Genomic DNA, 24926 nt, shown 5'->3' with positions numbered 1-24926 from the left:
GCGGATTCTCTATGAACTGCAGTTTATAACACTTCCGCATGGGCTTCATAGTTTGAGACCGGAGGTTGCCGCTTGGCTTGCACACAGCATTTTTGTTTTGCAGATGGATAATTTAAGTTCGGCTTTTTATGACATAAACCTTCCCAGCGTGATTTTTTCCCCAGAGTTTAAAAATGTTCAAAATGTTGCACACAGAAATATATTTCATTTTCCCTGTAGCACTTCATTGATTTCATAAGCAACACACTATAGTTTTTTATACATAGTGTATGGGGCAAAGTAATGTTTCCGGTTATTAGTGACTGTTTATAGATTTATTTAGCGTTAGTATAATTAAGAAATTGTTGTGGTAAAGAATGTAGAAAAATATAATTAGGTTTGGTTGTTTAACATATTATTATAGTTTCTTTTTTGATAAGAAGACACTGTCTCTTCAATATGTTTGTGTGTGGCACAAACAGTGGGAGGAGTCAGTGGAAGCTCGACTGGTTTGGAGTCACACGTTTTTTACCGTGTCCGTCTAGAGTTTTGTTTCTTATCTTAGAATCCAGCATCATCTGCAAAATAATTTGGATTTGTGACACTGATGGAATGTGGATGTGGATGCAACAGGGAAACACGTGTAAGCTAGGACTCCAGCTAGCAATGCAGTTTCGTCTGCTACACATAGCATAAAGGTAGACAAACAATACATGCACTGCTTTCTACATTTTAGATGTCAAAATGGATTTGCTGCTCCTGGTGGGTTTTTATTTTTTGTGGAAACCGGGTCCAAATGGCTCTTTGAGTGTTAAAGGTTGCTGACCCCTGACCTATATAAACTTGCTGTAACCAAAGACAAGATTATTAACACCCAAGAATAAGGAAACTGAAAGAATTTAACAACCTAGACTCCATACTGTTATAGTGCACACACACACACACAAAAAGGAGGGAGCGATAACATCAGTTTGTTTCACAACAGCAGGCAACAAACACAGTATGTTCATACCCGTGCAGCATACTGACAGGTCTGATATCACCTGCAGACCCTCCAGAAAAACAATATGACAAAACAATGACAACCACAGTCTGACGCCGTCTTACCTGTTATTGGTGTGTTACTATTTTAAGACTGAGCAGCCACATCTAGTTATTATGTACTTGAGATCTCGTGGTTGCCGGATTAATCAGAGCATTTCTTCCAGGAAGCAGAATTCTTCTAAACATTATTGTTCACTGGCCGTTTTAAGCATCTGAATATGTGAGTGTTCTGCGGAGAGGCGACACATCTCTGGAAACACCATCAAGGACGTCATCAGCTGGACGTGTGGGCGACTAATGTTTCTCGAGTTAAAAAGCACACAGTTTTCAGCTCGCTGTTCTGAAATAGCTGCTTTTTACAGAGCATTGAAGGGCTACAAAGATGTTCCTTCTTCTGCATGTCGCAAACACTGCAGGAATTCAAAGATTTGTAGTATATACTGTGACAGAAGATATCCTCAGCATGCTACAACCAACCTTGTGTCAGTAGGAGTGGATTGACTTTGTTGTAAGAGTGATGTTGTTCTATTTGATGCTGGCTGACGGACCGTTCCCAGGCTGGAGATTGTTTATGTGTTTGGGCTTTGTTGGTAATTAGTGTGGGACCAATAATCAAACTGTATGCAGTGAAATTAAAAAGTAATGAGTCTGTCAAATTGGCTGCCTAAGTGAAAGAGCTGGCCTGTGACTGCAGGAAGAGAGGAACAATAGGAGAAATGATGGTGTGTACAGCCCTCATGCACAGCTCAACGTTTCTTCAGGAGCTAAATCCTGAAGCTGAAACAGGTCATGAATGCTGTTTTTACAATAATATAATAAAATAATTTAATCAAAAACACGGACGACAAAAACATGTCACATAGAAGCAAATAATGCACGTTTAATTTTGATGTATCTGCCAACAGAATAATCAATCCTGTTAGAGCCATAGAGTTATTTGAGTGTATGTGCCTTTAATTGTCATGCTGCAGGTGATTGGTGCTGCTAAATGGGAGCAACAGAGCTTGTGCAATGCAACATGTGCTTTCATCTGAGCAGGACAAGGAGCAACATTATTTTCTAACAGTAGCTTTTTTTTTTATATAGTTTTGTCGCTTTTGTGGAAATATAAGTTGATAACAACTAGAGAATTTTGTTTGTCTATGTTTTTCATAAATTCTCGTTTTGTTTAATTTTATACGGCATTCATTTCATTGTTTAAGTAAACCTATTTCAAAGGCACAAGTTGGAAAGATCACGTCCTGCAGAAGTGCCAAAAAAAAATTTTATTCTAAAAGTTGCCACAACAAATCCAATGATTGGACTGTAGAGAATCCACAGGAAAGTATCCCTAAATCCAAACTAACATCTTCAAAATTGATTCTTCTGTCAGACCAGTGTTAGTGAATACTAATAAAAGTATACTAATTAAAAAAATACATTCAAGGTTGTCCATTAAAATATCAAAATAAAAGCATCAGATTTGAACAGTTAAGAATCTGTTGTGAAATAATTTATAGCATTCAAAAAAAAGATTAACTCTTCAACCATGTACAGTGCACACACACACACACACACACACACACACACACATTGAAGATCAAACAAGTGCTTCACATGTACAACACAAATTATAAAAAAAAATCTGGATGCTGTGTGAAATGTTGATAAAAGACCGATTTTGATGGTTTGCAAATTATTGTCCTTGAAAACACTGCAATGACATCAAATATTGAACTTGAACATTTTCATTGTATCATGAAAAATATATATGTTTATTTTAAATTTGATGCCAGCAACTAGGGATGTTCACAATTAATTGATTATCGGTTAACTGATTAAGTACTTAATCGAACAAATTTCTTGTTTTGATTTTCTATCACGTGGACCAAACATCATGTGGTCTCATATTTGGTTCCGCTTTCAGGGAGGTGTTTTAAGTTTAAAGCATGTTTCGATGTGAATCAGCTGACTGAAGGTGTTGCTCAAAGTCGGGACGCTCAGCTGAGGGCTGCGGCTGAGTGACAGGTCTCCACGAGCGCTTTTTTTCTCTGCCGCCGGACTGATTATGACCCGGTTGGGCTCCCGGCTAATACCTGACCACGTTCACATGCTTATTTTTCTCAATAAGAACGAGTAGTGTGGCGGAAATCTGGAAATGATAGACTAAAACAACAACGATTTGTCTTTGTGAGCTTTATTCCGGCCTTCAATGAGCTTTGCAAAGCGGTCAGATGGCAGAGTGATCTAACAACCGAGACAAGGTCTGCTCAACTGACCCAGAGTGAAGATACAACACGTTACTTATTCTCTTCAGGAGTTTGGTTTTGGTTCTGTTTGCTGAAGTTTAGTTCTGGTTCTGTTTGCTTGAGTTTAGTTCTGGTTCTGTTTGCTTAAATTAAGTTCTGGTTCTTACTCTAACCCTAACCTTGATCATAACCCTAACCCTAATCAAACCTTAACCCTAAACCTAATCCTAACCCTGATCCTCACCCTAACCCTAACCCTAATCCTAACCCTTATCCTAACCCTAACCCTAATCAAACCCTAACCCTATGAGTTTTGGTTCAGTTTTGGTTCGGTTTTGGTTCGGTTCTGGTTCGGTTCTGTTTCGGTTCTGGACTTGTTCTGGTTCGGTTCTGCTTCTGGTTCTGTTTCGGTTCAAGTTCGGTTCTGGTTCGGTTCTGGTTCGGTTCTGGTTCGGTTCTGGTTCAGGTTTCTTGAATTTGGTTCTGGTTCTGCTTGCTTGAGTTTGGTTCTGGTACGGTTTGTTTTTGGTTCTGTTTGCTCAAGTTTGGTTCTGGTTCTGGTTCTGTTTGCTTGAGTTTGGTTCTGGTTCTGATTGCATGAGTTTGTTTCTGGTTCTGTTTGATTAAATTGAGTTCTGGTTCTAACTCTAACCCTAACCCTAACCCTAATCATAACCCTAACCCTTACCCTAATCCTAACTTTAACCCTAACCGTAATCAGAACCCTAAACCTAATCATAACCCTAACCCTAATCTGAACCCTAACCCTAATCCTATTCCTAACCCTAATCCTAACCCTAACCCTAACCCTAACCCTAACCCTAATCCTGACCCTAATCCTAACCCTATTCCTAACCCTAACCCTAACCCTAACCGTAATCTGAACCCTAACTCTAACCCTAATCCTAACCCTAACCCTAACCCGAATTCTGCACATATTACAACAGCATGGCTCAGTAGTAGAAGAGTCCAGGTACTACACTGGACTGGCTGCAGTCTAGACTTCACCTATTTAATACATTTGGCGCATCATGACTCAAAAATTCTGACATATCAGGTAAGAATGGAACAACATTTCCCTTTTTAAATTCCAGAAACTGGTTTCCTCAGTTCCCAAACAGTCACAGTTATGTTGAAAGAAGAGGTGATGCAACACAACGGTAAACATGCCCCTGTTCCAACTGTTTTGAAATGCGTTGCTGGCATCACATTTTTAAAAAGCATATAGTTTTCATGTAATGCTTCAGTTTCAACATTCCCTATGTTGTCTTTGCAATATTCACAAGTAAATCTTTTACCCAGTGTCCAAACTTTTGGGAGCTGGGGGTGTTTAACTGGAAGTGAAACTTTGTTCTAGCTGTCTTCCTCTGAACTGTCAGCATGAAACTCCACATGGCCTGGGTCACTGTTCATTTCCACAGAATGCTGTTAAATATTCATGTCTGGTTTCAAATACTTTTTTCTTATGAAGGTTAGTGCCTGTTCCTTAGAAGCCCACAGTGGCTGTACACAGTAAAAGTTGAAGCAAAATACAAGGGAAAACACAACACCTTCTTTGTTTACCACAGCAGCACAACAACAGGTCTCAAATTGAAACCCGTCAGGACCATGAGGTAGTCAAAAAGTATTCCTTTATCTCTCTGAACAGCTGGGACAATTTTGCCTTAGTAACATAGCTTTAGTCCGGTTTATGTGCAGGTTAACAGCACAGGTTTACAGAGCCTGCATACCTTTGAAATGCAATGCTGTAAAATGCATCCACCTGCATAGAAACACTGTGGACAGGTTGGAAGTCCACAGACAGCCAAGCACACTCACTCCGACATGGGGGGTAATTTATGGTGTTCATTTGATCCTGCATACCCTGCATGCCTTTGGTCTGGTGGAGGAGGCGGATGCACCAAGAGGAACATACAGAGAGATCATGCCAGCTTTACACACACACACACACACACACACTGAGATCCATAAATTAACTCAGAGGTGTCTCACCATGAGAATTAAGTGCAAACCCCAGGGCTGTAGAAGTGCTAAGTTGGTAGATTTGAACTGAATTCCCAATGTGAACAGCAAGTCAGTAAATTCTATGTTACAGCTCTAATTACAGACTCCAGTGGACTAAAACAACAGCTAAGTAACAACAGCTACATGAGCTTTTTTTGAGAAGGCTGCAGAGCTAGCCGTTAAAAAAGGATGCAGCTCAAACTGCGAGTGTAACAAACTATCTTTAATGGAAGAAACATGACTGTTTTTAAATCAATAAAATCATTTCCAGATCAATATCTGGTACATTTCTATTAAAAGTCTTTCAATCAATTCCACTTGGAAAGACCTTTTTAGCGTGATGAAAGTGACACATCTCTGTCTGGTCCTGCATGGACTTTGTGCGTCCGTGTGAGTGCGTGGGTCTGTGTGTGCATAAAAAGTGAGAAGGGATTACACTGCCACTGAGGCTTGGTGCTCTAAGCACACTGGGGGGGGAACACTGAACTGAGCGGCTGAGGGTGCATTTTTTAAAACGACCACACAGCATTTCTAAAGAAATAAGGGCGCTTTCCAACACTTTTGTTTGGTGCTGAAGCTGATCTTTTCTTTGTAATGAACAAAAGAGTAGAGGAAAAGGCAAGCACACACAGTTCAAGAAAACAGTGTGTACATCTGGATCAGGTACAGAAAATCACAGAGCTGGGTGATAAACCACTGATTTACAGATGCCGGTATTGTCAACCAAAAACCCTTTTAACTGGTGGCACTGGGCTCTATTGGATTGTCATAACAAAAAATATATAACTGTATGTATAACTTCTGACTATTTCTATATTTTGGATCAAAATCAGGCACCATGGACAGTAAGAGCTAACACAAGAGCTTTGCTAGTTTAGCATATCAACATACAGTAGTCCTGTAACCTTTGATGATACATTGAAATAGTATTTGATGGGGATGTAACGATACACTCAACCCATTCAACCTAATTCTGTAACGATTTTAAGAAAACTGGATTGAACTCAAAATTTAAATAACTATTATTTTATTTTATTTCAAATCTTCTCAGATATGGACAGTTGGAATATATTTTTTCTCTTATATTTCTTTGTAAACAAAGTAATCCTTTTTCATGTTAAGGTGTGTTGTAACTCAAATAAAACCACTTCCACTTTTTTCAGCACCTTGCAAAAAAATATAAAAAATTACCGTACAAAAATACCTTGTTGGAAAATTGGAGTAATTATAGAGAAATGGAAAGTGAACGATTCCCAAATGAAAGTATTAGATATTAAAACAAATAAGGTAAATCTCTTTAAATTAGGGATGTAAATTCGGTGTAAACAATGACTGTTGGATCAGGATATTTCAGCTACTTGTGTTTGGCCGATACATTCAGAAGGGACGAAAACATGGAAGGTTTTTGGAACATGAAGTTTCAGGGTCATTGAGTCAACATGTGCAGCTTGACTTACAGCTGAGGAAGAATTAGTAAAGACCCTCCTGTGCTAAGATTTGAAGGTGAACACAACAAATAGTTCAGACAGGTAAGTGCACCTCACATGACTTTGGAACGCAAATGCATAACGGGTCATCAAGCAAAACACCATTCAACAACCAACAGTTTGTGGTTAGTGTGTGACACAACAAGTGTTATTGACGGACAAACACGATCAAGTGTTTCACAGAAGGACAACGAATGTGGAGAACACAAAGAGGAAACCATTTCCACCTCGTGGTGTTTTACCTGCTAAACGCTGGGTGACACAATTTCCCACAATTCACAAACAGAGGAAAGATACGTTTGTTGAGATTCAAAGTTAAGTTTAGGTTTTTTTTGGGGGGGGTGAATTAGGGGTTTGTAAAGTAGCAGCATATAGGCTACATTGTTGTGTTATAGACTCTTGATTCTAAAACCACCATATTATTTACAATCTTGAAAAGGTAACAGTACATGCACATTAATAGTTCAATTATTAAGTTTTCATCTTTAAAATATTTTTTTCCACTTTTTCATACTTAAGTGTTTACATTTCAGAAACCTGGAGAAACAGTAACCGGTCATGCAAAGCCTGTATTAGAGTGTAAGTACCTCCGGTTGGGGATAGTGTTTACTTATAGCGAGGACTTTGGGAAAACAATAAATTCAAGTAGTCTAAATACCGACTCCCATCATGTGACGTGTTACTGTAAGGGTAATCAGTCCGTGTGAGTACAAACATGACGTCCTGTTGAGAGAGCCAGGTTCATGATATGGAAAATTGTTCATACTTAAACTGAGTGGTTTATCAGGTACAGGGAAGGAACAGTTTTGGGGGTATTCTTTGTTTTTGTTTTTTTCCTTTTACTTCATTTTTCTTGGGATTTTATGAGGTACCTGTCAATAGTACGTATAATACCAAGAGGGGATGCTGGACAGCTTGACCCCTTTGTTGAGGAACTGGCCAGACACTAGGCTACACGCAGTTGCAGATGGGATATTTTACCACATAATTTAGCTAGCTTTAAGAAATTCTGACCCAAACACTAATGCCAGAAACCACTTTGTTTAACTTTGTCACAATACCTATTCCTCTGCCTGAAGTGAACTATCCCTTTGTAGAGGGTACAACCTTTACATTAATATATATTGATACACTTCCAGTCAAAAGTTTGGAAACACCTTCTCATTCAACATTTTTTATTTATTTTAATTATTTTGAAAACTGGAGATTAATACTGAAGGCATCAAAACTATGAAAAACATATATGGAATTATTTAATTAAAAGAAAAAGTGTTAAACACACCAGAATATGTTTTATATTTTAGATTCTTTAAAGTAGCCCCCTTTTGCTTTGATGACAGTTTTGCACTCTCTTGGTATTCTCTCAGTCTGCTTCATGAAGTGGTCTCCTGAAATGGTTTCTAATTAACATGTGAGCCTTGTCAAGAGTTCATTTGTGGAATGACTTGCCTTCTTAATGTGTTTGAGACCATCAGTTGTGTTGTTCAGAGGTAGGGTTGGTACACAATGGATAGCCCTATTTGACTACTGTTGTAATCCATATTATGGCAAAACCAGATTATTTCATAGTTTTGATGTCTTCAGTATTAATCTACAATGTTGAAAATAATTAAAATAAACAAAAACCATTGAATGAGAAGGTGTGTCCAAACTTTTGACTGGTAGTGTGCATATATATGGTGTCGTCAGATCTGTCATCCCTAACTGTGTCGAATAACGCATGCTTAAATTAAGTTCTGTTGTTGCAGTTCATGTTTCATTTAACATGTCGCACATGTGAGATATAATATCTCCTGTCAGTTAGCACATGACCCGTGGAGTGCTAAAAAAGGCACAGACATGTACACTAATGAAAGCAGAATGCTGAGGCTGACATTCACTGAGGTCGGCGAAGCCACGTGTTAGAGACGGGACTGAGTCGTGGTTTGAGCAGCGACTTCTATCCTGGCATAGTTCAAAGTCTAAGCATGAGCGACACTTTTATAGATGGAAGATATGTTTAGATGAGGATACCTCCACCTCTGACCATCACACATTCATCATGGATGTGTAAATGAGTTTCACACATCATGACTTTGTTGTTTTTGTACACAGGGAAACAAATGCAGTAACACAATATACAAGGCTTCTACGCAGTGTTTTGAATCTGTTAACAAATCAAATAGTTTCCTTCCTTTTTTCCTCTCAGTTGACTTGTTTTCTGTTTTTTTTATTCTTGACCGTTTCTTAAACTCATAATACTGAATGTAAACTAAACTTTGTGTTTAGGATTTACTTAGAGTACAGAACAGATTATGCAGTGATTTTCAGCCTGGCCTCTTTATCCCTGCGCCAGCTTAAATCCGTCTTTGCCTTTTATTACTTGTCCGGGTTGAAGATTTTCCTGCTTATCACTTTTGCTAAAACAGAGCCAACTGTAGGATGAAGCATCGCTGTAATGAACTCAAAAATAACAATGACTAATGAAGAAGTTTATATCACTCTGATGTTGACCTCAAGAAGAGTTTTATTATTCTTATTATATCTTTCAGTGATAAAAAAAAACAAATTGCTAAATTAGATATCATGTTGCAGCAGCATGTTGTGCCTCTCAGCATGAAAAACAGCAGAGATGTGAGAATAACACAGCGAGGGGAGGAATGTGTCAAGAGAGTGCAGTGTGACATCTCTGGCACAACATGCTCCCTCACAACCCTCTCCTGACTTTTCCATCTCTGCTGCACAAAAGCAGCTTGCATTAATGAGGTGATACAAAAAGGAAGTCACTGGCCACGGTTACATGATGTTTTTTAACTTGGAATTAATTATTCAGAATTAATTAAAGTATTCTCCTTCGTGTTTACATGGAAATAGTAATTCCAAATTGAGGTTTACATGGAAAACACGTTTAATTGTCTTTATTCAATTCCGCTTAAGATCTGGGCGTTGGGAAGGGTTCTTATTGGACAGGGGCGAGTGTGATGTATTTACGTCTACCAGAAGAAAACAGACTCCAGTTCCTGCTTCTTTTATTTTCAGTTACAACATGGAGGACCACACAATACGTACAATTAGATGCTACAGCTTTAAGAGGGTCCACATTTTTATGCTTCTGTCCATCAACTCTTTTCATGGTATCCATTTCTTCTAAGGCTCCTATTAAATAAATAGTCTCGGCTCGAGTCCAACGCTTGCTTCGGGCGGCCATCCTGGAATATGTGCTCGCCAGTGCAGAATATGTGCATCATCGCGACAGGACAAGGGAACGAGCACGCTCAGAACGACCGGAATTAATTTAAAGCGGAATGAACGTATACATGATCAAGGAATTATTCAATTCAGATTTAAAGTCAGAATAAACCAGCCACTTACTTCGGATTTAAGTTTAATTCGAAATGGTCATTTTCATTCGGAATACAAGGTCATCTTTAATCTTTTTAAAGAGGATTTAATTTTTATTCTGAATTAAAGAGGAATTAAAAATCTCATGTAACGTAGCCAATGGCCACGGTTACCTGATGTTTTTTAATTCTGAATTAATTATTCAGAATTAAATAATTTGGAATTAAAGTATTGTCCTTCGCGTTTACATGGAAATAGTAATTCCGAATTGAGGTTTTTCATGGAAAACATGGTTAATCGTCTTTATTCAATTCCGCTTAAGGTCTGGGGGTTGGGAAGGGTTCTGATTGGACGGGCCACTTACTTCGGATTTAAATTTAATTCGGAATGGTCATTTTCATTCGGAACTAGGTGTTTGCAAGGTCATTTTTAATCTTTTTAAAAAGGGTTGAATTTTTATTCTGAATTAAAGAGGAATTAAAAGTCTCACGTAAACGTAACCAATGTGTAATTTTCTGGTCAAACCAGGGTTTTACTTTTTAAGCCACAAATAAAAAATATATATAGATAAACTGTCCCCATCAGGGATTCATCTTCCAGTAGGATTTTGGGCGTGGCAATGTTTTCCCACATCGTAGTGACATTTCTGGTCTTGAAGTAGAACATATTTCAATTAGCATTTGTTGCTCAATAGAATAATTGACACCAGTTGTGATGAAGTGACTCCAGTGTCACAACAGTAAGAAGAATCTGCTTGGAGGGAGTTTCTGAGGGAGATGAGTAGCTGAGCAGAGACTGCGGAGCTGATACATGTTGCATAACATTAAGCTAAGATGTCTCGGGTGGAGGATAAAAGCTGAGGCTAGAGTCAGGGTGTGGGTTGTGATGCATGCAGACTAGTACATGTATATTTAGTACACTCACGGACTGGTAGTATATTTGAGTAGGAAGCTGCAAAGGAGGCCAAAGTTTTTCATCAGCATCTGCCCTTTGTTTCCTCTGTTCAGAGGAGACAGGCTAATTTTAGTTTGACAGATTCACTGTGTTGTTCTCTTTGAAGTGAAAGTTCAAGATGAGTAACCTCTGATCCAGTCATATGGGCGGACATGTGATGACTGTTGTGCTAAAGAGCAGCATGGAAGATCACATGGACATTAAGGGACATTTTCTTCTACTTCCGATATCTAGAAAGGCCATGAACTCTTGTGCAGGGTTGAAACAAGGGACGGATGTGAATCACAGCATTCCCAAAAGATGTTATAATTTCTTTTTATCTGTCAGTCTTCTTGCATCAACATTATAAACGTCGCCTTGACACTAGATGTAGAAGCCAGCTGCAATAAACAACAACCATCTAAGTGACATTTCCATGGAAGCTGAGGTCTTATTTGTGAGGGTTTGTTTGTTAGAATTGGAGGAAGCACTGCAGTGAAGAGGTTTTGAACTGAAAGGGAAGAACCTCAAATAGAGAGTGGCAGGCGCAGACTTGCGCAATGTTGCCTGCCTCACATCAGTAGTTGCAACAACTTGCCGTAGTGCTCAAAATATGCGACCCAGTGGCATTCTGAAAGCAAAAAACAAGTGACTTACTGTTCGTTGATGACAAAGATGCAGTTGTCTTGGGAGGGTAGGCTGGAGACAGGATGCTTACAGGTCACCTTCCGCTCATTGTGACTAATGAGACAAAAAGGGAGACATAAAGAGTGATTAGTGTTAGAGAACACTCATGAACGAGCTCAGCAAAATCAATAAATCAATGTTTGAAAGGGTTAATGGATACCCTGTTGGTTACCCTAAAGTCAAACATCACTGATAAGAAATCTAACTGTACAGTGTTTAGCTTTTGGTCCATTCTGTGAAAGCGACCAGAGCCACCCCTTATAGTGCACTAAAACCAGACAGAAACAAAAACATGGAAAGTTTTTGGTTAAGAAATGCTTTTAAACACCCCAAGAAAACACTAGTGTGTAATTACTGCCTCTAACCAAAGCATGTAGTCAGGTTGTAGAAAAAACTCCACAGAAAAAAAAACCATTTCTTTCAGATAAGATTAGGGTTGCAAAATTCCAGGAATTTTCAAAGTTGGAAACTTTCCATGGGAATTAACAGGAATTTATGGGAATAAACCAGGAATTTACTAAATTGAAGGTTGGCTCTTAATATGGAATTTAGGAAGAGCCCAGGAAGAGCCCATTGCCTGAGCAGGTTTAGCAAAAATGCAGAGGCTAGGCTTGAGAAGCTTGAGGGAAGATGCTTTTTTATTTGCATGTTGAATGGGTCTTTTTGGAGGGAGAGTGACTCTTTTCATTTAACATTTTGAATGGGACTTTGTTGGGATTGCATTTTTGTCAATTTTTGAATGGGTTGGATTGGGGGGAAGAGTAATATTTAACTCAACATTCATGTTTTTGTTCTTCTATGAAAGAATTGATTGTTCAATAAAATATTGAACACTTGATAAAGTTCTACTGACAAATAAATCTGGTTTAATTGTATTATTTTGGATGGAAGTCTGCTTATAACAAAACAAATATTTATGCTTTGATATACCTTTCCATTAAATTACCCTAAATTCACAGTTAATTAACATAAATTCCCATGGAAAGTTTCCAATTTGGAATATTTCCATATTTCCCCAGCTTAACTCCCCATGGAAATTTACCGGAAATGTTCCACCCCTTTGCAACCCTAAATAAGATTAATGAAAAATCAGTGAAATCAAATTCCAACTTGAACAAATCAAATAAAGAACCCAAATCTGCACACTCCAGCACAGCTGTGCCCGTACACACTATATCTAATGGCAGAGGTGCTGAGGATTCAACCCACCCATCCTGCCGTCCAAACACAGTTGCCTGCAGTCACTTCTATCCTGACATGATCAGTGTACCAGCACACAGACCACACAGTCGAACTGGGGCCTGTCCAATAACAGCAGCTTTCCAGGAATATGGAGCCTGGTCAGTGGTGTGTGTGATCTGAATGGCCAGGGGGCACCTGAAAATTATGCAGTTAGAATTACCACCCTCACTGTTTCCAGTAAATTCTTCCCATCTCATAACACACCAGTTGGAGGTGGAAAATCAATTGTGATTTGATTTTACTGTCAGTAAGATCATCAGCTGCAGAGAGAGAGAGTATGTTTTTGATGTATTAATCAAATGTATTGACATGAAGCTGGGAGTAAAGAGAATAACTGCAGTGTCAACTACAATCCTCAACGCTGCTCCTGTCTTCACATGCTGGACGGTTATTCTATATTTCATCTCAGTCAGGCTGCACTATAAACAGAAGAGAGTCGAGCTACAGCCCAAAAATAACAGTTTTAAACATGGGGTACTCGTGTACTGCAAAGAGCAAATACCAAGCATGAAATAGGAGGTTTAGTTTCAGTTTAGCCTGGAGAGCAACGGTCTCCACAGCCCTGGTCTGTAATTACTGGAGGCACTGTTGGCAGCAGAGTATTCTGTGCGGTCTTGGGGCAGACCAGCGGCACCGTTTTTCTTTGGTTTCCCTTCACACATGCTTATACTGTTCTAAACTTAAGTTGGCTATGGATTTAAGGAGAAGACAAAGTCTGGATAGGTATGTATGGACAGCAAAGACGGATGAATTAATAATGATTCGCTGATCAGTGGATGTGACTTGTCAATTGAGAAACGTTAAGCTTTGATAACCTCAGTTCCTTTGTGAACAGCAACTTAATGCACCACAAGTTGTCTTTTATGCAGTACTTCTTCAGCCAGAGTAATTAGCATTTGGTATCTGCACATTCCATGATGTAATATTACTAAAAAAGGAAGGGTACAAAGTTAATAACATATCATCTACGTCAAATTGAATCAGAGAGCGTTTTACTATCAAACAGTTGCTACTGTTGTCATTCACACTGGGAATCAACACCCTGTGTGCAAATCTTAACAGTTTTTCAGCTCCATGTTCTGGATTGGCTGTCAAGTCCCAGTGGCTGTAAATAATGGCAAAGTATTTGCCCTCAGCACACAATGCACACTCGCTGCAATGTGAACTGCACATTACAAAGTAAAAACAAGTCTTAGAAAACATCTGAAGGTCTCTGATGTTAGTCATGAGGGATCTATCTCAGCTCTGTAGTAGACTAAACCGAGTCTAGAAGTTGACAACAGATGATCTTAAATCAACAGAATTGCTTTAGCTGAAGTAGTAACGTATCATAAGCATGGCGCCACATTCATAAGCTTATTCTGCCTTTAGGTCAAACCTAAATGGGAACCTTGTTGACAAAATGACTTAACAATATATCATAGACTTAAAAGTAGCAACTAAGACCTTAAGTCATGAGGAAAGTCTTCACCAAGGTAATGAATCAAGTGAAAAGTAGATAATTTTCTCATTTAGTTCCATACAATCGGACTCCCCCAATTTTACTGGCCTTATAAAGGACTCAGGGTTAAAGCAGACAGTATAAATAATGGAAGTAGTATTTGTGACGTCATCCATCTGTTTCTGAAGCACTGTTTTGAAGCCATCATCGCGGGGACCATATTGGAAATGCCGAAGTCAACCAAACTGCTGTTGAGGTGAGGTAAAGAGGCGGGCTTTGAGCCTCCTAGCCAACAGCTACAGTGTTCCCACCTGTCAATCAAGTCAGCAGAAATGAGCTATCCAGACTACACTTGTTTTTTGTATTGGACTTTTTTGAATTATGTGTATGTGGTGGTACTTCTGGAGCCAGCCTCATGCGGACACTCAAGAAACTGTAGTTTTTAACACTTCCATATTGGCTTCAGTTCTCGCAGCCGGAGGTTGCAGCTTGGGTTAAAGACGGCTCTGCCATGGGCTCCCTTTAGAAATCAAGAGGCTAAGAGGTGGTGAAAATTAATCCGGACTTACTTCAAGCTACTTGAGCTCACCATGCATTCTTACCTTCAAAACATAATGCAATATTTGACTTCAATTTAACAATCTACCGAAATAAAATCCACTTTTACCCGTTTAAAAGCTATTAGATGATTTCCTGGTATAAAAAGGATGTCAGTCACATTGGCTGAATAAAGATTTCAAAACTTTAACCTAAACCATGATCTTCAAAATGAAGTTCACCTATGTTCTGAGGGTTACATCCATAAAATGAAAAATGCACACCTAATGTTAGGAAACTTTCTGCAGATGTACTGCCTGACACGTGTGCAGGGTCAGAGTTTTTAAGAGGGGGGGTGTGTGACATCAAAGAGTTCCTATACCTATATAGATGGAAGCTATTTGAGAAGGTCCTAAACATTCCGAGCGTGACCCATGTGGTATGGGAGGACATGAGTTTTTAAACCTCCGTGGAAAACATGGGGGCTCAGAGGGAACATGATGGGTGTGGTTGTGTGTAGGCAAAAATAGACCGGATGAAAAACAGCAATTCACATTTCCCTTTTTTTTTTTTTAAGGAAGAACTAAGAAAAAAACCCTTGACAAGCTGTGGGTTTCTCCTTTTTAAACTTTTCCTAGAGCTATTTTGTCATCCTATTCAAATCCTACAGAAGTGACATTTAGAATATCTCAGTGACGGGCTGTAAACACTGATAAAACGCATGAAAGCATCCCACACTGCAGCGGATATTATTCACAATTAGTTCTATATCCTCCACGTGGCATCAGTAGTTGATTGAAGACGTGACTGATTCTTATTGTAAACAGTTGTTGACACAACATGTGGGATGGTTGCCACTTCTCACTCAGCATACGGGGCCCTCAGAAACATTAGAGTAATAAAGCAATCAAACCCAACAACAGAAGCTGTCGGGGAATCAAAACAAACAGAATCTGCTCAGCTACCAGCTCAGAGTTAAATCTCTTTGGAGTAAATATGCTTTTTAAATAATCTCTGCCAACTTATGGTCCCATGTGCCGTTGAGGATGTGGTCTGTGGTCAGTACAGTCAAGATTAGATTGGGTACAGAAAGAGGAGCATATGGTAATGTTTCTGCTTCAATAGAGAAGGCGATAACATATGCTCTTTGTTTAGGTGCAGGTCTTCTTGTTTTCTAGAGTAAGGTGTTGGTTTATTGGGCGGGTATTGGTGAAGGGCACCAGCAGGTTACTTGCCTCTTGACCCTCAGATGTTTAGGAGCTAGGAGTGGCTGTCAGAGCTGACCACCCGGTAGAGAGAGGAGGGTTGGGTAGTTTTCTGGTTTTTAGACTGTCCTGTCCACAGTAATTAGCAGTGAGCCGCAGTAATGAAGAGCTTAAGGTTCGGGGGTCAACACTCCACAGGCTTAGCTTTTATTGTTCTGGGAGGGTCTTTGATCCCTCACTCCTCTTTTACAGTTTAACCACAAACAAGTGAGGGGCCAAGACGGATCTTTGTGTTAGAAAGAGGGGGGAAAGGTCTTCTGGAGTTTTGACAACATATGGTTGGATTTTAACGTCAGAATTTGGTGCCTAACTTGGACATAGTTACTTGAAAACAGAACCAAAGTTGGAATTTAAATCTTGATAGATTTTTTTTTTTAAAGAGGTGGAGGCAAATACTTGGTGAAGCGGCTAAGATTGAAAGGTGCCAAATCAAAATCAAAGTCCAAGTAAAGTCTTCTTTTTATTCAGAATCAGAATCAGAATCAGCTTTATTGGCCAGGTATGCTTAAGGTTTGAACAAAACACTCAAAATAATTCAATATTAAAAAAGATCTAAATAAACGATTATAATGGCGATGATGGTGGCGGTCAACAAAAAATATTTAACCCCACTCACCCTCTTTGTATACCTCTCGCCAAAAGGTAAACCACACCCATGAACCCAAAACAGGAAATTAAGTCAACCAAAAAAAGAAATAATCATGATTAACATTTTTTTTTCTAAGGTCTTTTTATTTAGATTTTGACACATTACAAAAAAAGATCAATGCAAACAATTTCAGGAAGTGATGTTTTTGCATAAGAAACACATTAAGTAAATGAATAAAGAAACAAGCCAATAATATGTGATAATAACTTAAAATAAAAGATTGATAAGTACTCAAGCAGGAAAATAAAGAATAGTAAAACTATAATATGATGAGTAGGTGAATATCAAAAAATAAATAATTGAATAAGGTAAAAGGGCAATAAATATAAATGATTCACAAATATGACGTGAAAATCAACATTATGGCCACTACACTTGGTATTGAACTCCAGCTTGTTTATGTCACAGGTGAAGCACTCTTTAATCACTGTGAAGTATATTAAATTCAGAGATTTAAAACTCTTCACGTTCATTGCTCATCATCATCATCACTGATCTTTGTATTTTAAAGTAAAGTGCAGTAAATTTGGATACAGTAAAACTGTAAAATAAGCACAGGTCTTGTCAACCCCTTGGGAGTCATTAGCGGGTTAACTTGCATCCATACAGCTTAACGTCTTAAAGGCCTTGCGGTCATTTGTTTTGTCAAATTTTTCTTGCCTCATGGTAAAGACAGAGGGGATTTCTGCGTACTGTGAAGGAACACAAAAACAAGCACTTATCATGAAGAGTCTTAACTGCTGTTGCTAATTTGGATGGGGGAAGATTTAGCTCTCAAAACGAGCTCTGCAATTTTGGCTGAGGCTTATGGAAAAGAAACAACGCTGTATAGAAGGAGAAATAAGAGGGAGAGGAAGATTGGTTTGTGACACATGGTGACTTTTTGAGACACAGAATCACATCCAATGAAAACTATCTAGTGACCCAATGATCTACCCAACAACAGTGATGCTGCTATCAGCTCCAGGTTTATACTACTGCTTTGTTACTTGGGGAAACTTCATGCTAAGAAAGTCCTTCCTCTCCCTGTCCTCTCAGCTTCTATAAATACATACACCCTGACCACAGCAGATTTTCCCTAATTATTTTTAATTGAATGCCTTTCAAGTCGCCTCAGGTCCTTCACCGAGTGGGCAATGTGCTGTACCGAAGTGAGCAGACCAGGTCAGAGCTATCAAGCAATCCAGATTTTTTCCCCAAGGATATAAAATAATGACACATATTCCATACAGTAGAGCATGTGTAGGGAGCACTGTAGCATATACTCCCCAGAGGGATCACACGCCTGTTATTAATGGTGCGCAAGTGAAATCCTGCCATCTTATTGAAGCCTGATATTAGGATGCATATTTCAGCTCCATCCATCCATGTCATTGGGCGAGAGGCAAGGTACACGCAAACTCCACACAGAAAGGCACCGGTCTGCCCGTCCACAGAACCAGGAACCTTCTTGCTGTGAGCAATAAGGTTGGTGGGTATGTACTGAAGGATGCGCATGCATCATCACTTCTTCTTTGTTGAGGACAGTTTGGGTTGGCGGGACTCTGCAGTTGTGGTTTGGAAGGTAGGATTGATATTAGGGATGCCACCAAGCAGCAACCTCCGGTTTAAAAATATGAGTTTAATGCAGAAGTGCTAAAAACTGCAGTTCATCGAGGATACGCTTGAGGCTGGCTCCGGAAGTACCGGAAACCACACACATACCAATTCAAAAAAGCTGATCTTTACAGCAGAAATAAACATGTTTACAGCCTGGTACAAAAGATGAGTGTAGTCTGGATAGCTCATTTCTTGATCGGCACACACTGTAGGGGGGGGGATTTTTTTCAAATGCTGCAATTTCGAAGATATTAAGATCACCAGTCTTCCAATGAGAGGCACAGCTGACTTGATTGACAGGCGGGAACACTGTAGCTGTTGGCTAGGAGGCTCAAAGCCCGCCTCTTTACGTCACAATCGCTCGACAGTGGCAATATGGCTGCCGACAATCATCAACTTATTTTTAAGTTGTGAAGTGTATTTAAAAAATTTGTAGCTTCTACCTAAATCATTTTAGTATTTCATCATAGTAAAATATAGGTAGTCTTCACTTTAAAAAAGTTAGGTAAAATTTACAATATTAAATAGAGTGCAAATTTTAAAGTCAAAGTAAAATCAAGACCCCACTATTAAGTACTTTCCAAATGCTGGCACATACAAGCTAACACTGAGAGAGTCCAGCAGGAACACTTCTTAGTTCCTCACACAAACATAACTACAAATCACCAAAACAAGCTGTTCAGTGATAATCAATTATCTTGTGAACGCTCCTAAATCTAATCCTATTACACAGGCAGCAACTTGGACACAAGTTTTCTACAAGGCCAGGCAGTGGTAATGATTAATACTTTCACATTATCAGGTGAGCGTTCCTAACTAGCAGAAAAAAAGGAGTTTGCCTGGAGTGGAACTCCTCTATACCACATTGGACATTGACTGAGGGTATGAATAGCCCTCCTCACAAAAGCTGAGCAGAATAAGCAGACTAGGCAGTTTGTGAGTGGGCATGTGGAGGGCAGCGGGAGAAAAGACAGAAAAGACAAAACAGGGGCTTTGCAGTCCCCGAGAGGCCACATGAAACTCAGAGCAGCAACATGAAGCAATGTGAAATCCCAGAAGTGCAATACCTGGACTGCTGTCAGATCAGGGGCTGATCTGAGTCTCTATCTTTAAGGAAAGGTTGAGGGAGAACCTGCTCTGCAATCCTTACAGAGAACACAGCTTCAGCTGAGTGGTGCCCATGACGCTTTGACTTTCACCTTAGACCTTTGTGCTTAAACACAGAAACAGCTGCTCATTCGGGCCCCAAATCAGATTTTTTTTCCACAAACAATTCAATTAGCAGCCCCCTCAAGCAGCTGCGACTGTCTGCAAAGTGTGTCAAGGTGACACAGCTGAACAGGTGATTCAGGAAGATTTCAGAGCCATGGAAACAAGCTCCCTACTGGAGGATAAAAAAATCACTGATTGAAAGTGAAAGTTTGCATCCGTGGAGAACATGCAGGAAGATACTTGAAGGGAAAATGCCAAGAATTTTTGTCAAGCATGGTTGTGACCTTCTGACTGGAGGCCAACGCGTCACAACTGTGCTTCATCAGATGAAAGAATCAGTTCTTCAAAGGTGTTTTCAAGAAAGAGGAATTCAACACATCACATTTGCCACATGTCAAAAGTTCCAACTTTCACTTTCAGTGTCTGAATAACTCTTCTTGTTGAGCGTTCAATGTTTAATTCCAGGGTTTTGTTAAAGCCAGCAGCAGGCAGGCATTAAGTGTGGTTACATGGAGGATAGAGTGCAGAGAGGAAACACAGACTCTGGTAAAAGTTTAAGGTAAAAAAAAGAAACTCTTGTACTGTAATGTCTGTTTTGTACAGAAGAGGATTAGGACCACTGGAAAAAAAATGAATACAATTAAGGTCACATTTTTTTATTATTATTATTCTGAGAGAAAAGTCAGAATTCTGATATTAAAGTCTGATCTTAATCTCAGAATTCTAACTTTTTTCTCAGAAAAAAAATTGTTATTTTTTTAAAAATACTTTTCTGAAAAAAAAGTCAGAATTCTGGTTTTAATCTCAGAATTCTGACTTTAATCTCAGAATTCTGACTTATTCTCAGAATTTTGACTTTTTCCTCAGAAAAAAAAAATTATGGTAATTTTTTTTAAATTATTTTTCTGAAAGAAAAGTCAGAATTCTGGTTTTAGTCTCAGAATTCTGACTTTAATCTCTGATTTGTTTTTCCTTAATCTCAGAATCCTGCCTTTAATCTCAGAATCCTGACTTTAATCTCAGAAATCTGCCTTTTTTCTCAGATTTTTTACCTTAATCTCAGATTTTTAACCTTAATCTCAGAATTCTGACTTTTTTCTCAGAATAAAAATGTTGACCTTAATTTATTTTTTCATTCTCTGGTGGTCCTAATCCTCTTCCTTAGTTTTGTAATCTCCAGAAAGTAAGGCAGAAATTACATCTAAATGTAGTATGAAAGAGAGGTGCAGAACCTTAAATAGTACTCTGACAACTATAGAATAATCAAGGTCATCTGCTTAAAGTTATAGCAGATGAAAAGATGGAAACTGCAGACAAATAAGCTGTGATTCGACTACTACTGAATGATGCTCCTCCTTTCAACACAAACTGAATCAGAAGGCAAATTAAGTGAGAGCATTTGAATGTATCCAAAATGTTTCTCATGCATCAACTGAAATATCAAAATGCAAAACATATGAACACCACATAGCTGCTGTCATCATGTAAACATCTCTCAATAAGAGTCCAGAAAGCAGGTATTGAACACCAGAGATGATGGTTCTGTACATCACACCCTGTACACTGGCTGAGGATGGGATTGTGCACCTCTCTGCAGCTTTCAGCATTTCCCTGGTTTATCTCTCAGGATTCAGAGCCTGAAATCAAACATGGCCCCGCCCTCCTCTCTCCCTTGATGTCTTCTGCTCAGTGAATGCAGGGGCTGGACTATGAGCTTATTACAGGGCATCTGCACATCTCCATTACAGCTGACAGGCTCTTCGATGAAATCTGTCTCCCGCAATATGATGTATTTGGTTATCCCACAAAAAAACAAGAAAGACTGAGTCAGTCCAAGAATTGTTTTGATTGTTCCTCACACTTTGTAGTCTTCTCACACTGGCCTGTTTTAAAGGTAGGAAACATTACTGAAGTCAGTGGTCACTAGATGAGTTTCTAGACAATATGTTAAAGTACTTGGGACAGTACAACCCTTCCCTCTCTGTCTGTGGGTTTGAGATGTGCCATCCTAATCTTTAGCTTTGCAAAGAGATAGCTTCCCTGCACACATGCTGAACCACACACAACTATGTGTTTGATCTCCTCGACCACAAGTCCCAACAGAGATACTTCAGTTACACTTAAAGGAGCTAACAGCTTTCAGACTTGCCTGGATTTTACGGTCAAACAGATGATGTTTATTCACGGCCTCGAGCTACAGTTTGACAAAAAGAGACGTCTAGCATAACGCCTCAAGACACACCACGAGGAACAGGTTCAACTGCTTCTTGTGTGTGTTCAGAACTTCTGTCATAAACCACAAAATAAAAGAAGGCATTACAATAAATGGCGTATCACTTTTAAGAGGGAGTGAGGTGTGTTTGATGTGGTGAACGTTGATAATTAAAGAGAGGGCAGAGTTTGGTCAGTGCAGGAAACAGTGGGTAATGCTATAATTTTAAGCCTTAACTAACTGTGGTTAAAGCAGATAAAAGCTTTTAATGATCATCCAGAACCACTGTGCACTTCAGAACCGCCAGGAATAGAACTATCATCTAATGCAAGAAGTAGACTGCAGTCATCAGGGGAAAACTGTGACTCTTTAACTCCCTTATAGACAAATATCAAGCAACAGCTGAGTTTAAAGAACTTTACATTGACAAATGCAAACAGAGAGAATGAAACTGCTCTGATAGAGAGTTCCCAGACAAAATAAAAACTGAGAAAGGAAGTTGGAAGTATTTTCCCTGCAGGGGTTTGCTTTCATTGTTGTGTACAGTTGCTGGAAACTCCCGGGGCACAGATTTACTGACCTACAGATTATGAGTTTTTAAATTGAGAGAGATAGAAATCTAAAATTGCAATTTCCTTGGTGCACAGAGGAGAAGTGGCATGCCAATCCAAACATCCACAATTTGTAGTATTACAGTTAAAGAACAACTGGAATTGAAAAAATATTGACATATACACTACCGGTCAAAAGTTTGGAAACACCCCCTCGTTCAACGTTTTTTATTTATCCTAATTATTTTAAAAACTGTAGATTAATACTGAAGGCATCAAAACTATGAAAAAAACATATATGGAATTATTTAATTAACATAAAAGTGTTAAACAGACGAGAATATGTTTTATATTTTAGATTCTGTAAAGTAGCCCCCCTTTTGCCTTGATGACAACTTTGCACACTCTTGGTATTCTCTCAGTCTGCTTCATGAAGTGGTCTCCTGGAATGGTTTCTAATTAACTTGAGCCTTGACTTGTAGAATGACTTGCCTTCCTAATGTGTTTGAGACCATCAGTTGTGTTGTTCAGAGTTAGGGTTGGTACACAATGGATAGCCCTATTTGACTACTGTTGTAATCCATATTATGTCATAGTTGTGATGTCTTCAGTACTAATCTACAATGTCAAAAATAATTCAAATAATTGAAACCCAGTGAATGAGAAGGTGTGTCCAGACTTCTGACTGATAGTGTATATCACTCAAGTAATCAGTAATTTAACAAAAGTCATTAGAAGTATAGGTACACATAAGTAATCTGATATGTATATGCCCTAGCATATTGAACCCTCTAAGTAGAACAAAGCAGTGATTCCTTGTTGTAATGTTGACTAAAACATTATGGGGCTCTTTGGTAGTGTCCAATGCAGGGCCGGCACATGGCATAGGCAGTAAAGGCAAATGCTAGGGGCGCCGACCATCCCTTAGGGGCGCCGGCCATCCATAGGGGGCGCCGCTAAATGAGTGAGAAAGAAAATTTGAAGATAATATGAAAAACAATATTGTTTTGTCTAATTTAATTTTGGATTAAATTGCAGAATGATGCCAGTAAACATTTAAAAGCTTGCGATTCACTTTTAGTTTTTAAAATAATGGTATGTAAAGCAGTTTTTGAAGTCTTGAAGTGTTCATGATTTACCTGTTTTTGTTTTGTTGTTGTTTTCCTTACATTTTGGAAGCTGTTAGCTTAATTAGATAGAAAATGTAGGCTAGGCTTAAATAAGCATTTTGCTTCTGCCTTTTCAGTCATCACTTAATACATTACTGTTGCTTTGTTTAAAGTGTCTGCACTGTGAAAATTATTTTGTTATATAATGACTGAATAAATTCTACTATTAATACATTATGCATTTTGAAGTTGTATTATCATTTTCCTGCTGTTATTACCATTACCATTTTATTAATGTTCTTTTAGAGGTTATTTTAATTTTAAAACAAAGGGAACCTGTAAAACATAAAGCTGAATGTCAGTTGTCTTTAAGTGTATGTGATGTGATTGTTGGTGGAGTTGGTTATAACACAATAGGCACCAGTTAAAATCTTGCCTAGGGCACCAAGTCGGTTAGAGCCAGCTCTGGTAGTGTCCAATGGTAGTGTCACAGAGAGGCTGTTTACACATGAAGTAATGGGACGAACAAACGCTGACTGGGAGCCTGGCAGGGGCTCGTTATAACTGCAACACAGAAGGTAATCACAGGAGCTGCATCTTAAAAGCCTTGTGATAGCATCAAGCATCACCACGGGTACAATCAAACACCACACACACCTCACTTATCGCTCTTAGAACACATCCTGCTGAACGCATGTCGCACACATCAACAACACTGCAGCTTTTTTTTTTTTTTACTTACAATGAAAAGCTCCCATAAATATCCACGCAGTTAAAAAATTCACGGCGAAGTCAACCGGGGCCAAAAAGAAGAACCGGATCCGTTTTATCCAAACGTGAAGGTCTGATGTAACAAGGTGGAGAGTTCACTTTGAAGAAGAAGAAGAAGAAGAAGCGTGTGTGGTGAAGTGCGCCCAGTCTGCTGCTGTGTGTGTTCACAGTGCAGAGGCTCTCGCGCTGACTGCTGCGCCGCGTGCTGCCCGTAGTAGAGACACACTGAAACCGGAGACGCGATGACGTCACGGTCCGGGTGTAAAGCCAGCAAGGTGGCCAGTGGCGCTGTTATTCCCCCCGCTCAGCATAATTACAAACCAAGCAGAAGCAGGTTGTTTACACAGAGAGAGAGAGACTGACAGGATACAGTGATGGAGTCATGTTAAGATGAATGCATGACCACTGTTCTGTCCTCTATTTTAGGACATAAATAACTATTTTATTTATTTGTAATGATTACAACTTTTTATGTCATTAAAGCTGTTGTTGGTAGGAATGGTGTAAAAAACTTAAGTTTATTTCTGTTGGGTTTGGAGAAAAGGTCATAATACCAATCGGTACTTATTTGTAAGTGAAGTAATTTAAATTTATGGCAAAATATCTGTGTTTTCCAATGCCTTTGTATCAAGCAGTTATTATTCCCCTTGTTCCC

General features: G+C 39.0%; 1 protein-coding gene across 5 annotated transcripts in view; it reads right to left on the bottom strand.

Annotated features, from left to right (window-relative positions):
- Positions 1-24926, bottom strand: part of LOC117814623 (pleckstrin homology domain-containing family A member 5-like) — a 123272-nt gene that overhangs the window by 40313 nt on the left and 58033 nt on the right. For 2 of the 5 annotated variants that reach the window (XM_034686073.1, XM_034686074.1), the window contains exon 5: positions 11654-11737. In XM_034686073.1, the coding sequence (XP_034541964.1) occupies positions 11654-11737 (84 nt within the window). Of the gene's footprint in view, positions 1-11653; positions 11738-19483; positions 19624-24242; positions 24471-24926 lie in introns of those variants that run through there. The other 3 variants (XM_034686077.1, XM_034686075.1, XM_034686076.1) reach the window with 3 other exon arrangements.

This window comes from Notolabrus celidotus, chromosome 6 (genome assembly GCF_009762535.1).
Source record: "Notolabrus celidotus isolate fNotCel1 chromosome 6, fNotCel1.pri, whole genome shotgun sequence".
Lineage (NCBI taxonomy): Eukaryota > Metazoa > Chordata > Actinopteri > Labriformes > Labridae > Notolabrus > Notolabrus celidotus.
This window is presented reverse-complemented; position numbering and strand designations above follow the sequence as displayed.